Raw genomic sequence first — 13,653 nt, 5'->3', positions numbered from 1 at the left:
TTTCATCTGTAGAAGGAGGAGCGGACCAAAATGCAGCGTGGTTGTTATTCATTTTACTTTAATAAAGAAACTGTACACGAATAAACTAACAAAACAACAAACGTGCGAAAACCTAAAACAGTCCTATCTGGTGCAAAACACAGAGACAGGAACAATCACCCACAAACACACAGTAAAACCCAGGCTACCTAAATATGGTTCCCAATCAGAGACAATGACTAACACCTGCCTCTGATTGAGAACCATATCAGGCCAGACATAGAAATAGACAAACAAGACATCCAACATAGAATGCCCACTCAGATCACACCCTGACCAACCAAAACATAGAAACATGCAAAGTAAACTATGGTCAGGGTGTGACAGTATGACAAGCCAAGAAGTAGAAATGTATCTCTGTGTGCGGTCCTATCAAATGGTCACGCACATTTGACGTTGCAGCAGCCGTAATCTTGTTCCCAGACACTTCAATCCAAATACACGAAGAGTGTCAGACCAACACGTCAAACTTGGCTTTCGTTAGCAGAGAGCCGGGAGAAACTCCAGGTGCCGCTTTGGTTTAAAGGACTTAATCTGCCAAACAATCATCTCCCACAAACTCTTCCCCCTAACCCTCCTCCATGCACTAATGACGTGTTCATGTGCAAATTGAAACTAGGAAACTCTGAAATTTCAGACAGGCCGCGTTCAACCAGTTAGCAGATCGGAAATGTAGGAGTTACTTAGTTCCGACTAGGACATGAACGTGCTAGCACACAACAAGCACAGAGCCACGCCTCACAGGTGTGTGATTCGCTAAAATTAAATCATGACGAATACTTGACTCAGTAGGTCACTCCTATAGAATTATATGGTCACTCCCACTAAAGAAAGATTTGAATGGTAGATATCCCAGGTTTACATGCCTGTGCGGAGGACAGGCTTTAGCCTTTTGCTGGCCCTAAACAAGATTTTGTTGCGGGCCCCGCACCTTGCGTGCAAAACATTTTAGTGGCCCACCTCTTGATGGTGGAGAGAAAAAAAATGGATGTTAATTTCCTGCAAATTCTACACATGTTGCCTTGGGGCGTAGACTAAATGTTGCCGTTTTAAAGCAAGTTATCTGCAATTCTACACATTTTGCCATGAGTCAGAGAGAAAATGTTCTAATTGTACAACTCATTTCATGCCTTGACTCTCGTTTTACCATGGGGCAGAGAGAAAAAATTACAGTTTGACTGACATAGCAAGAGGAAAACTGCTGATGCACAACCAAATGTATAAATTGCACCTTGTGTATTCTACTATTCTAACCCCTAACAGTAAGTTGAGACCCGACTGAGTTAGGGGTCGGGGCCCACTAACGGCCGGGGGCCCAAGCCCACCGCCTATGTCGCTTATGCCCAGGGCCGGCCATGGCTGTGGCAATTGCCTATAGATGAGGTTACATCAGCAGCAGCAGAAGTGATGGGCACTCCCCTTGCTGTGTAGGGTGAATTTTCAAGGTGATGTTAATTCAGAGGTAATGTCATGTCACGTGACAAGTGTATCTCCAACCCATCTCACTCTTGGGGAATTGTGAATTAGCAGGACTCAAACACATTCCCCAAGGAAATTTACTGAAATGTGCCTAGTAAACCCAACTCTAGAATCCGCTATAATTTGCATAGCCTACTGTAGCCTAGGCGATATACCTCCCGATAATAAAATGCCGATATGTAGGCTACAGCTTATTACAGGACAGAGACTACACAGAACTATTATCAGACATCATCATGAACATTTTCTAAATCTAATAGCCTCATCATGTACAAAAATAAAACATCAATTTGGTCTGTTAACGCGTTTATACACATCACCCATGCTTCCTTGCATGTTGGTAATATAAATGTATTCGTGTAGTGAATAAAAAAGAAATAAAAGAAATAGTCCGCTATAACAGCCTACCGCTATAGTCACCCTTACAATTATCCCTGCATAACCTTGCTACTCGCGCATCTCCCCTCTGACGCAGGCTAAACCCTTTAATTTCAGTGAGTAGGCCGTTGCGAAGGGCAGCCTATAGGCTACCTAGAGGTTATATAAAATATATAGTCCAGAAGGAATTGTATTCGTTCATATTTGAGGAGGCATTTTTCTTATCTTCTCGTGTGCACCTATACTCATTTCTGCTCTCCAAGGCAAATAGGCTCCTGTAACCGGTTGGACGTTGCATGCTGTATTGACTGGCTCGCAGTAGCCTAGTATTACTCGTTGGTTCTCATAATCTCCCAGATTGCCGGCTGGTACTGCAGTCGATTCTGCAGTTGTAGGCTCTTGCACCGGGCTGTGGGCTGCGACAGCAGACTCAATGAGAAAGGAATGCTTGCCTTCGTTCTGATCTCTGGGTCTATCTGGATTATATTAGGTGAGTTTCATATATTTTCATTCATTATGTTCACCATAGAATAGCAGGTGCCATGTATTGCATGGGCGCAGCCTCTCTGAAATTGTGAGACAGGTTATTGATTTACAATTCATATAGGATAAATGATTTTTACGGATGCAGTTTCCATATTTAGAATAGCCTATAGAGTGGCCTGCATGATATGAATACATTTTCTGGATACAGTTATTCGCGTCCGGCCTACGAGGAATGCCTCTTGGAAAGATTATCTTTATGTGCATACCTGCCGGTCTGACAGGGTGTGCAGCACTATAACGTAACCTATTTGACGAACTACTCTTAATAATAGGCAACACCAGTTTTTTGGACATATTCACAGAACAACGATTTTATTCTAAGCCGGCCTTGCAATTACAGGCATATGGCATGACACGGGCAAGATCATAGCATACCATAACGCCACAATTCTACGCATACGACAAATGGGTCGGTACATTTTTTTCTTCACTTAGGCCTAGATATTATTTTGTGTTTTAATGAATTATACATATTTACGGTAGCCTATTCTGTATACGAAGTTATTCCACATGACATGCTTCAAAATGAAAAAGTATTGTCGGCAGGCTAAGGTCATGTGCAATAGCCTACTATAGGGTACGCTATCTCTGCGTAATGAAAACGCTCATCTCTCAACCACCTAGCAACTGCATGTTGCCTATCAGTGACTCAATGACTGGTGCAAGCATGCATCGTCGTAAATGTAAGCAATTATCCGACAGTCAGACAGATATAAATAGAACAACAAAATATTGTATATTTTGCAAGCCATAATTGAATGTAGGATATGTCATTATTGCGACGTGGCACAGTGGTTGCCGATAAATGTTTGCTTCTAAATGTACCCCTGCCATAGTGTGACGTGCACCTTCACGCGCTGAAGCGATCTTGTCTGATTGGAAGGAGCTGTTCAATGGTGAGGGTCCTGAAACACTGCATCCAGTCCGAGCATATTTAGCACTCTCTGGAGTAACGGTCTGTAAAACAGTTTTATTCCGCCAGTCAGGGGCATGGGGTAAAATGTGACCATTTTAAAATACATTTGGGCATATACTCAACATATCAGCATGTTTGATCTATAGTAACCTCGTTCCCAAAATATAAAGTAGACAAGCCTAAGGCCAGTACTTCTGTTGCGTTCTCAACGTTTACTTTACAGCCATTGTACGCTGTCAAATGCTACTCCTCGTCATGCATAATGCATTGTTTTAACATCTGAGGTACTACACAGGTAAACCTATTCTTTTTCCCCTCTCAATAATTTACAGGATAAGACACATGCTCCACTCATCACAGACTGAGAAAGCATATGTGCTTCTCAGTTGAAACGTTTTGCCGAAATTCTGTATTTTCTGAACATTGTCGGCTGCATTTCTCAATTAGCTTAACTTTTAAGTCATCATGAAACCTTTCTAGGCTGTATGAAGTAATATTACAGGCCTACCAGTGGTAGTTAAGTGTTGTCTCTGTAATTTAGGAACATTGCAATCGAAGAGTGTACATAATATCAAGCTCTGTACAGTAGGCTATGCTACTACTATATACATGAGGTGTTCATTTACATTATAAACTGGGTGGTTCGAGCTCTGAATGCTGATTGGCTGACAGCCATGTTGTGTCAGACCATTAATACGGGTATGTCCAAACATTTATTTGTTCTGCTCTAATTCCATTGGTAAACAGTTTATAATAGCAATAATACACCTCAGGGGTTTATGGTATATTGCCAATATACTACGTCTAAGGGTTGTTTCTAGGCACTCTGCGTTGCATTGTGCCTAAGAACAGCCTTTAGCTGTGGTATATACCACACACTCCCAGGCCTTATTGCTTAATTAACAGGTTCATATTCATATTTATGTAACCTCATAAAGAGGGGAAATTATAGGCCTACTTCTCATATAATCCATCACGTATATTGGACTACATTGACCAAACGGAAAGTACTGAACAAGGGTTACGTTCTCTCCTGATTCATCACATGCTTTACTGGGTTTCATTAGATCACTCTTAAAAAGCATTGCCTGACATCCCCTTCCTACAGAAAATCACACATGTCATTTTACAGACTGTATACTACAGTACTGAGTACATGCACACATCTACAGACAAACGTACCCACATACAAACAAACACCTACTTGTTTGTATGTGGGTGCGTTTGTCTGTAGATGTGTGCACGTACTCAGTACTGTAGTATACAGTCTGTAAAACGACATGTATGATTTTCTGTAGGAAGGGAGGCACTCTGGGTTTAGGGAGGGGGAGGGAGGATGGGGGAGAGAGCGAGAGTAGCTGCAGCGTCTGCTCAGGGTGGTGTGATACGGTGGCTAACCAGGCACAAACTAGGCCAAACGCGTTTCTCCTTTACCCCCTTTGCAGTCCTCGCTGAGTGTAATCATAGGTTTGTAGAAGTCAATTGGGAAATCTGATACAGTCGGATGCGTTTCAGCACTCCTTTAAGTGTACACCACGAGAAGCTAGTGTGCCCTGTTCCTTTATTAGTGCTGCTGCTTTTCCTCCTTGTGTGGCATAGAAGGTGAGAGAGAGAGAGAGAGAGAGAGAGAGAGAGAGAGAGAGAGAGAGAGAGAGAGAGAGAGAGAGAGAGAGAGAGAGAGAGAGAGAGAGAGAGAGAGAGAGAGAGAGAGAGAGAGAGAGAGAGAGAGAGAGAGAGAGAGAGAGAGAGAGAGAGAGAGAGAGAGAGAGAGAGAGAGAGAGAGAGAGAGAGAGAGAGAATAATCTCATGGCAGCAGCAGAGGCTTATTGCTGGGTACTCTCTGCAGATGGGGAGAGGGGGCGGGACTCAGGCCAAGTGTGCATGGTGTGTTTCTCCCCCTTGATTTAAGCCTCTGAGGTCAACCCTACACCTTCCATTCACAACCCTTGAGCTACCGGTAGGGTGCATGAACAGTAACCAAAGATACAGTGGGCCTAGCTACATTTCTTTTGCTTATTTAGTGAGTAAATATATTTCTTAAAACTGCTTTGTAGGTTAAGGGCATGTAAGTAAGCATTTTACAACATACCTGTTGTATTCGGCGCATGTGACAAATAAAAATTGATTTCAAAAGTAAAGAAACAGTATATGTATGGAAAATTAACTAAATGGACTAAGGGATAAGTTTTGAGGAAACCAATTACCTAAAAAAAAACTAAAACTGGCTGAATTGAGTAGTACTAATTTGACATGAGTAATACTAATTTAAAAAAAAAGTAAGATATTGGAGCCAGGCCTCCAATAATTCCCCAGTATCCCTTTCAATTGAATTGTAGAATTACCACCCATGAGTGTATTTTTTTGTGACACAGACATAGTTGTTAAATTCATTGGATTACAGTTATGTGGCCTTCACCAAGTGAGCTCCTAGGCAAATGTTATCGATATAATTGAAGCATTACATATATCATAAGGCCTTATACAGTCGACTGAAACTCATAGTTTACAGCCCACGTCAGGCCTGTAAGTAGGATTCAAAATTCCACCAACTTTCCCAAAAACATTTCCAGTAATTTTCTGAAAAACCTGGAAAATCTACCAGAATTTTGCATCCCTAACTGTAAATCCCATTATGCTGGCTTCAAAGTGATGTGTAATTCCTATTGGACTTGTTAGGCTTTCCAAGAGTTTAAATTTGTATTCACCCACAACCTGCATTGATGACTGCCAGGGTTAAGAACCTGTTGTGACAAGGGGGCAGTATTTTCATTTTTGGAAAAACAACGTACCCAAAGTAAACGGGATATTTTGTTAGGACAAGATGCTAGAACATGCATATAATTGACAGCTTAGGATAGAAAACACTCTAAAGTTTCCAAAACTGTAAAAATATTGTATGTGAGTATAACAGAACTGATATTGCAGGCGAAAGCCTGAGAAAAATCCAATCCGGAAGTGCCTCATGTTTTGAAAGCTGTGTTCAAATGTGTTCCTATTGAGCAGTGAATGGGCTATCAACCAGATTACTTTTTCTACGTATTCCCCAAGGTGTCTACAGCATTGTGACGTAGTTTTACGCATTTATGTTAAAGAACACCTGTAAGTGGCTACATTGTGTATGTCACGTTCTGACCTTTATTTCCTTTGTTTTGTCATTATTTAGTATGGTCAGGGCGTGAGTTGGGGTGGGCAGTCGATGTTTGTTTTTCTATGATTTTGGGATTTCTATGTTTCGGCCTAGTATGGTTCTCAATCAGAGGCAATTAGTTGTCTCTGATTGAGAATCATACTTAGGTAGCCTGGGTTTCACTGTTTGTTGTTGGGTGTTTGTTTCCGTGTCTGTGTTTTTCACCACACGGTACTGTTTTGGTGTTCGTTCATTCCACGTTTATTGCTTTTGTATTCAGGTGTTCATGTTGAGTATTTCTTATTAAAAGAACCATGGACACTTACCACGCCGCATATTGGTCCTCCGATCCTTCTCGCCTCTTCTTCAGAAGAAGAGGAGGAAAACCTTTACAGAAACACCCACCAACCAAGGACCAAGCGGCGTGGTAACAGACAGCGACAACAGCAGCAGCAGCAACAACAGCGGCCAGCATCACAGGACTCCTGGACATGGGAGGAGATTTTGAACAGAGAAGGACCCTGGGCCCAGGCTGGGGAATATCGCCGCCCCAAAGCAGAGCTGGAGGCAGCGAAAGCTGAGCGGCGGCGATATGAGGTGGTAGCACGGCAGCGCGACAGGTACGAGAGGCGGCCCCCCCAGAAAAATTGGGGGGGGGGTAAAAAGAGGTGTGGGGCTAAGCCAGGTAGCAGACCTGAGCTCACTCCTCGTGCTTATTATAAGCAGCGCGTTACTCGTCAGGCACCGTGTTATGCGGTTAAGTGCACGGTGTCGCCAGTACGTGCCCATAGCCCGGTGCGCTGCAGGGCAGCCCCCCGAGAGTGTCATGCGAGTGTGGGCATCCAGCCAGGGCGTATGGTGCCTGCTCAGCATGTCTGATCGCCGGTACGCCGTTTCGGTCCAGGGTATCCTGCGCCGGCTCTTCGTGCTGTGTCTCCGGGGCGCTGGGAGGGTGCAGTGCGTCCTATGCCTGCGCTCTGCTCGTGCTGGGCAAATGTGGGAGTGGAGCCTAAGGGAGAGGTGCGTGTAGTAGGCACTCGATCTCCCGTGCTTACCCACAGCCCGGTTAAACCTGTGCCTGCACTCTGGAGGGTCCGGGCTAGAGTAGTTATCCAGCCTGGGGGAGTGGTGCCAAGGCTGCGCACCAGAGCTCCAGTGCTCCCCCACAGCCCGGTCCTTCTGGTGCCTCCTCCTAACAGGTGCCTCCTCCTAACACCTGGTGGGACCTGTGGCAGCCCCACGCACCAGACCTACAGTGCGCCTCGTCTGTCCAGAGCTGTTAGAGTCTCCCGTCTGTCCAGAGCTGCTAGAGTCTCCCGTCTGTCCAGAGCTGCTAGAGTCTCCCGTCTGTCCAGAGCTGCTAGAGCCGCCAGTCTGCAAGGAGCCGCCAGAGCCGCCAGTCTGCAAGGAGCCACCAGAGCCACCAGGATCTGCCAGGAACCGCCAGTCAGCCAGGATCCGCCAGAGCCGCCAGGATCCGCCAGTCAGCCAGGATCATCCGGAGCCGCCAGTCAGCCAGGATCATCCGGAGCCGCCAGTCAGCCAGGATCTTCCAGAGCCGCCAGTCAACCAGGATCTTCCAGAGCCGCCAGTCAGCCAGGATCTTCCAGAGCCGCCAGTCAGCCAGGATCTTCCAGAGCCGCCAGTCAGCCAGGATCCTCCAGAGCCGCCAGTCAGCCAGGATCCTCCAGAGCCGCCAGTCAGCCAGGATCTGCCATTCAGCCAGGAGCTGCCAGAGCCGCCATTCAGCCAGGAGCTGCCAATGCCGTCAACCAGCCTGAGCTACCTCTCAGTTCTGAGGTACCTCTCTGTCCTGAGCTACCTCTCAGTCCTGAGCTACCCCTCAGTCCTGGCTACCTCAGTCCCGAGCTGCCCCTCAGTCCGGAGCTGCTCCTCAGTCCAGTGGGGCCCGTTGTTAGGGTTCCTAGACCAAGGTCGGCAGCGAGGGTCGCCACTCAAAAGACGCTAAGGAGGTGGACTAAGACAATGATGGAGTGGGGTACACGTCCCGCGCCAGAGCCGCCACCGCGGACAGACGCCCACCCAGGCCCTTCCCTATAGGTTAAAGTTTTGCGGCCGGAGTCCGCACCTTTGGGGGGGGGGTGGGTACTGTCACGTTCTGACCTTAATTTCCTTTGTTTTGTCATTATTTAGTATGGTCAGGGCGTGAGTTGGGGTGGGCAGTCTATGTTTGTTTTTCTATGATTTCTTATTAAAAGAACCATGGACACTTACCATGTCGCATATTGGTCCTTCGATCCTTCCCGCCTCTCCTCTTCAGAAGAAGAGGAGGAAAACCTTTACAGTGTAAGTGGTCACCTGATGGCTCTCAGAGTGATTCTCGCGTAAAATACAGAGGTAGCCATTTTTCCAATCGGTCCTACTGAAAAACCAATTGTTCCGGTTAATATATTATCGAATAGATATTTGAAAAACATCTTGAAGGTTGATTATAAACAACGTTTGCCATGTTTCTGTCGATATTATGGAGCTAATTTGGAATATTTTTCGGCGTTTTCGTGACCGTAATTTCCGGTCGATTTCTCAGCCAAACGTGAAGAACAAACAGAGCTATTTCACCTACAAAAATAATCTTTTGGGAAAAAATGAACATTGGCTATCTAACTGGGAGTCTCGTGAGTGAAAACATCCGAAGCTCATCAAAGGTAAATGATTTAATTTGATTGCTTTTCTGATTTTCGTGACCAAGTTACCTGCTGCTAGCTGGACATAATGCTATGCTAGGCTATCGATAAACTTACACAAATGCTTGTCTCGCTTTGGCTGTAAAGCATATTTTGAAAATCTGAGATGACAGGGTTATTAACAAAAGGCTAAACTGTGTCTCAGTATATTTCACTTGTGATTTTCATGAATAGGAATATTTTCTAGTGATATTTATATCCGTTGTGTTATTCTAATTAGTGTCAGTCGATGATTACGCTCCCGGATCCGGGATGGGGAGTATCTAACTTAGAACAGTGGGAGGAAACTGCCTTAGCCATTTAAACTAGAACAGCCATTTCAGTAATGGGTGCAAAAATTCAATGATTGGATTAGTTTAGAAAAAATATATTTATCTTTGTGTAGCATAACATTTATTCAATAAATCACGCCATGTACATGCAGAAACACAGATATCAAAAACATGTATTTTTAAAATCTACCTGCAGTAGAGCATGCTTGGAAAAAAGTTGTTATCATATCTTTTAAAAAAATTGTTGGTGTGACTTCTCGTTTAGTTTTGAGTCAGTACCACATACACATTTTAAGTAATAATGACTTTTAATTAATTTTGAGTGCAACTTATTATAAGTATTTGAGTAAAAAATTACTAGGGGTTTACAGTTTATCTGCTGCCTTAGGGTGGGAATTAAATAAAGGAAACTAATGTATATCTCGCTGTCTGTGTACCCCTCCAGCCACAGAGATCTTGAGCTCACTGTGTCCCTAATAACACAAATAAAGCTGGGTAAGGCGACTTCTGTGATTGGTCCATCTGATCAAGGTCGTTATTGTTGAGGATGATGCTGAGCAGCTCTTCAGCTGCCCTGTGCCCAGTACAGTAGTACTCTTCCTGGGCTAAATATATCTGGCTTTGACCTGTGAGTGATCCTCCAGTAGCTTAGTGTAAGGCTGGGTTACTATAGGACAAAGTGCAGAGAACAGACATTCCCTATTGGATGAGAGGATACGCTAACCCTCTAACCCTGATACAGATACACTCCGGCGATAGTCTAATGACGATGATGGGCTGCCATCATTAAGGGGAAGCGTCTACAACTGGTAGCCCCTTGTTTACATCCAAGCTTTCTTACTCTCCAACTGGGGGACTTGACTTCCTCAGAGGTTGATTGGGTATTTTACTTTTGTATCCTACCTGGACAACGTTTAGCCTGGCCTAGTCTCAGGTTGATATGGCTCCTCAGATACCTGTCCCGTTGTGACCGGCAGAGGCTATCGTAGCCTCACACAGGTTATGTTGTGTTACCACTTAGTGCTCGGAAGGCATTCATCAACTCTGGGGTGGAGCAGACTGGGACACATCACATTATGCTACCCTGTTTCAGTGGAAAGGTTCAGTCAACAGTTAGATGAAAATCTTTCTCTAATATACTATTAGGCCTATAAAGTCTCTCCCAAGAGTTTGTGAATGTTTCCCATTGCATACGCATTGTTACAGTGATGCTACAATGTGATGACTAATGTTGTGACTTTACATGACATTGTAACAAGGATGTAAGTAGACATCATCAATCCATATCTGTGTGATTAATTCTGGCCTGTTTGTCTGTGGTGTTTCGTGTTCAATATGTTACTGAACTCAATGGCCATTGAAACAACTGCTAAACAAGCACTGAACAGCAGGTTGACTGGTGTTTGTGTTGAGGTGGGTAGACTTCCCCAGACCAGAGCCTTTAATGGCTCTACCTTGAAATCAATAGCCTCAATAGTGTCAGCTAGTTTGGTGTAATTAGAATGAATAATACATTGACACACAGACAATGAAGCACAATGTGATCTCCGTAGATGGACCAGGATGCCCGTGTTGTTCAATCATGTACCCATTCTTCAGGCTAGCATGTTCGATTCAACTAGCCTCGGACTAGCCTATATCTACACGTACCTTTGCAGTAGAGTTTGACATTTCCCTCTGCTCTATTGTTACCACAGATGCTAAGCTATGTACTGTAAGCTTTGCAGAGCAACAGGAAGGGAGCGTATGGCATGTGTGTCTCTGATTGCCCATTCAATGAAAGCAAATGTGTGACCTACCGTGTATTCCCTTTATGCTTCCCATGTTCTTCCCCCTCTGTCATGTTACTCACACCTCACATCCTGCCAGCCACCACATAGCCTGTGGTCCTGCTGCCACATGTAGCCTACAGCTAACAAGCACGCAAGCACGCACATTCTGACTTTCATTAATATCCCACAGGCTACTACAGAGCATCTTCTCCGCCACACACGTTTACAGTAGCACACACAATCTCATGCATTCACATGCACAACATGCAGTCATGTGCACAGTCTCGCTCGCTCGCCTGGTATCAGCAGGCATCCCCTCTCCCTCGGCGACGGTGTGGCCAGGCAGGCTCATCGGGGACTGTTGTAACCCAGGAATCACACCAGCATGTATGAACTCAGTGTGTGTTCCAAATGCCACCCTATTTCCTATATAGTTCACTACTTTTGAACAGAGCCCTATAGGCCCTGGTCAAAAGTGGTGGGAAATTAAAGGGAACAGGATGCCATTTGGGACCAGGAGGAGTCTCCCTGCCAGGGTCTGAATAGCCGTGTCACTGGTTAATGTAGCAAAGGAGCACAGCACACATGTTGTTGCATTACAGCCTTATTCTAAAATTGATTTAAGAGTTTTTTCCCCCTCATCAATCTACACACAATACCCCATAATGAGAAAACATATATATATATATTTTTTGCAAATGTATTAAAAATAAAAAACTGATATAACATTAACATAAGTATTCAGACCCTTTACTCAGTACTTTGCTAAAGCACCTTTGGCAGCGATTACAGCCTTTAGTCTTCTTGGGTATGACGCTACAAGCTTGGCACGCCTGTGTTTGGGGAGTTTCTCCCATTCTTCTCTGCAAATCCTCTCAAGCTCTGTCAGGTTGGATGGGGAGCATCACTGCACAGCTATTTTCAGGTCTCTACAGAGATGTTTGATCGGGTTCAAGTCCGTGCTCTGGTTGGCCACTCAAGGACATTCAGAGACTTGTGCTGAGCTCTCTGGAGCAGGTTTTCATCAATGATCTCTCTGTACTTTGCTCCGTTTATCTTTCCCTCAATCCTGACTAGTCTCCCAGTCCCTGCCGCTGAATAACATCCCCACAGCGTGATGCTGCCACCACCATGCTGCACCGTAGGGATGGTGCCAGGTCTCCTCCAGATGTGACGCATGGCATTCAGGCCAAAGAGTTCAATCTTGGTTTCATCAGACCAGAGAATCTTGTTTCTCATGGTCTGAGAGTCCATTAGGTGCCTTTTGGCAAACTCTAAGCGGGCTGTCATGTGCCTTTTATTGAGGAGTGGCTTCCGTCTGGCCACTCTACTATAAAGGCCTTATTGGTGGAGTGCTGCAGAGATGGTCGTTCTTCTGGAAGATTCTCCCATCTCCACAGAGGAACTCTGGAGCTTTTTCAGAGCGACCATTGGAATCTTGGTTACCTCCTTGACCAAGTTCCTTCTCCCCTGATTGCTGAGTTTGGCCGTGCGGCTAACTCTAGGATGAGTCTTGGTGGTTCCAAACTTCTTCCATTTAAGAATGATGGAGGCCACTGTGTTCTTGGGGACATTCAATGCTGCAGATTTTTTGGTGCCTTCCCAAGATCTGTGCAATCCTGTCTCGGAGCTCTATGGACAATTCCTTTGACCTCATGGCTTGGTTTTTGCTCTGACATGCACTGTCAAATGTGGGTGCCTTTTCAAATAATGTCCAATAATTTAAATTATGGAAATTGTGGACTCCAATCAAGTTTTAGAAACATCTCAAGGATGATAAATTAAAACAGGAAGCACCTGAGCTCAATTTTGAGTTTCATAGCAAAGGGTCTGAATACTTATGCCAGTGTGAAATTTATGGTGTCTTTTGTGAGAAAAATGTCTGAAAACCTGTTTTCGCTTTGTCATTATGGGATATTGTGTGTAGAATTAATTTAATCCAGTTTAGAATAAGGCTGTAATGTAGCAAAATGTAGATAAAAAAATCAATGTTTCTGGATAATTTCCCAAGGCACAGTATTACAGCAAGACTGATGTTTTCCTCTATAACAACACACCTTAACCCCAATGGGCCTCGACAGACACTCTGGACAAGGAAGCTGTGGCTAGGTCACATGACACCATCATCCCACTGTGGCAATAGATTCACACCATGTTTTAGATCTGTTTGACTTTTACATGCTCTCTTGGCAGGGTAGCGATATGTAAATAATGTGTATCAATGGACTGTGTGTGTGTGATGGCCGGTGTAGCTCTGCTCTTTGATCTCTCTGGCAGTGTAATTCACCCTCATCAAGGCTGAAAAAGGCTGAGATGGATATCGGACAGACGCCGCTGTCTGCCACCTCTGGGCGTCAACGTCTGGTCTAATGGACAGCAACACACTTAGCTACTGAACTTCTAGGCCTAGGCTTGTATG

General features: G+C 44.7%; 1 protein-coding gene across 2 annotated transcripts in view; it reads left to right on the top strand.

The window, feature by feature from the left end:
* LOC135550954 (long-chain-fatty-acid--CoA ligase 6-like) overlaps positions 1-13,653 on the top strand; it is a 106,732-nt gene that overhangs the window by 51,597 nt on the left and 41,482 nt on the right. The window contains exon 1 of one of the 2 annotated variants that reach the window (XM_064982251.1): positions 2,157-2,386. The exons of the other annotated variant lie outside the window; for it this stretch is intronic. Within the exon in view, the coding sequence (XP_064838323.1) occupies positions 2,341-2,386 (46 nt within the window). The 5' untranslated portion in view covers positions 2,157-2,340. Of the gene's footprint in view, positions 1-2,156; positions 2,387-13,653 lie in introns of those variants that run through there. 2 annotated transcript variants of the gene reach the window in all.

The sequence above is a fragment of the Oncorhynchus masou genome, chromosome 12 (assembly GCF_036934945.1).
Source record: "Oncorhynchus masou masou isolate Uvic2021 chromosome 12, UVic_Omas_1.1, whole genome shotgun sequence".
Lineage (NCBI taxonomy): Eukaryota > Metazoa > Chordata > Actinopteri > Salmoniformes > Salmonidae > Oncorhynchus > Oncorhynchus masou.
Note: the sequence above shows the minus strand (reverse complement) of the source record. Positions and strands in the feature narration are given on the sequence as shown.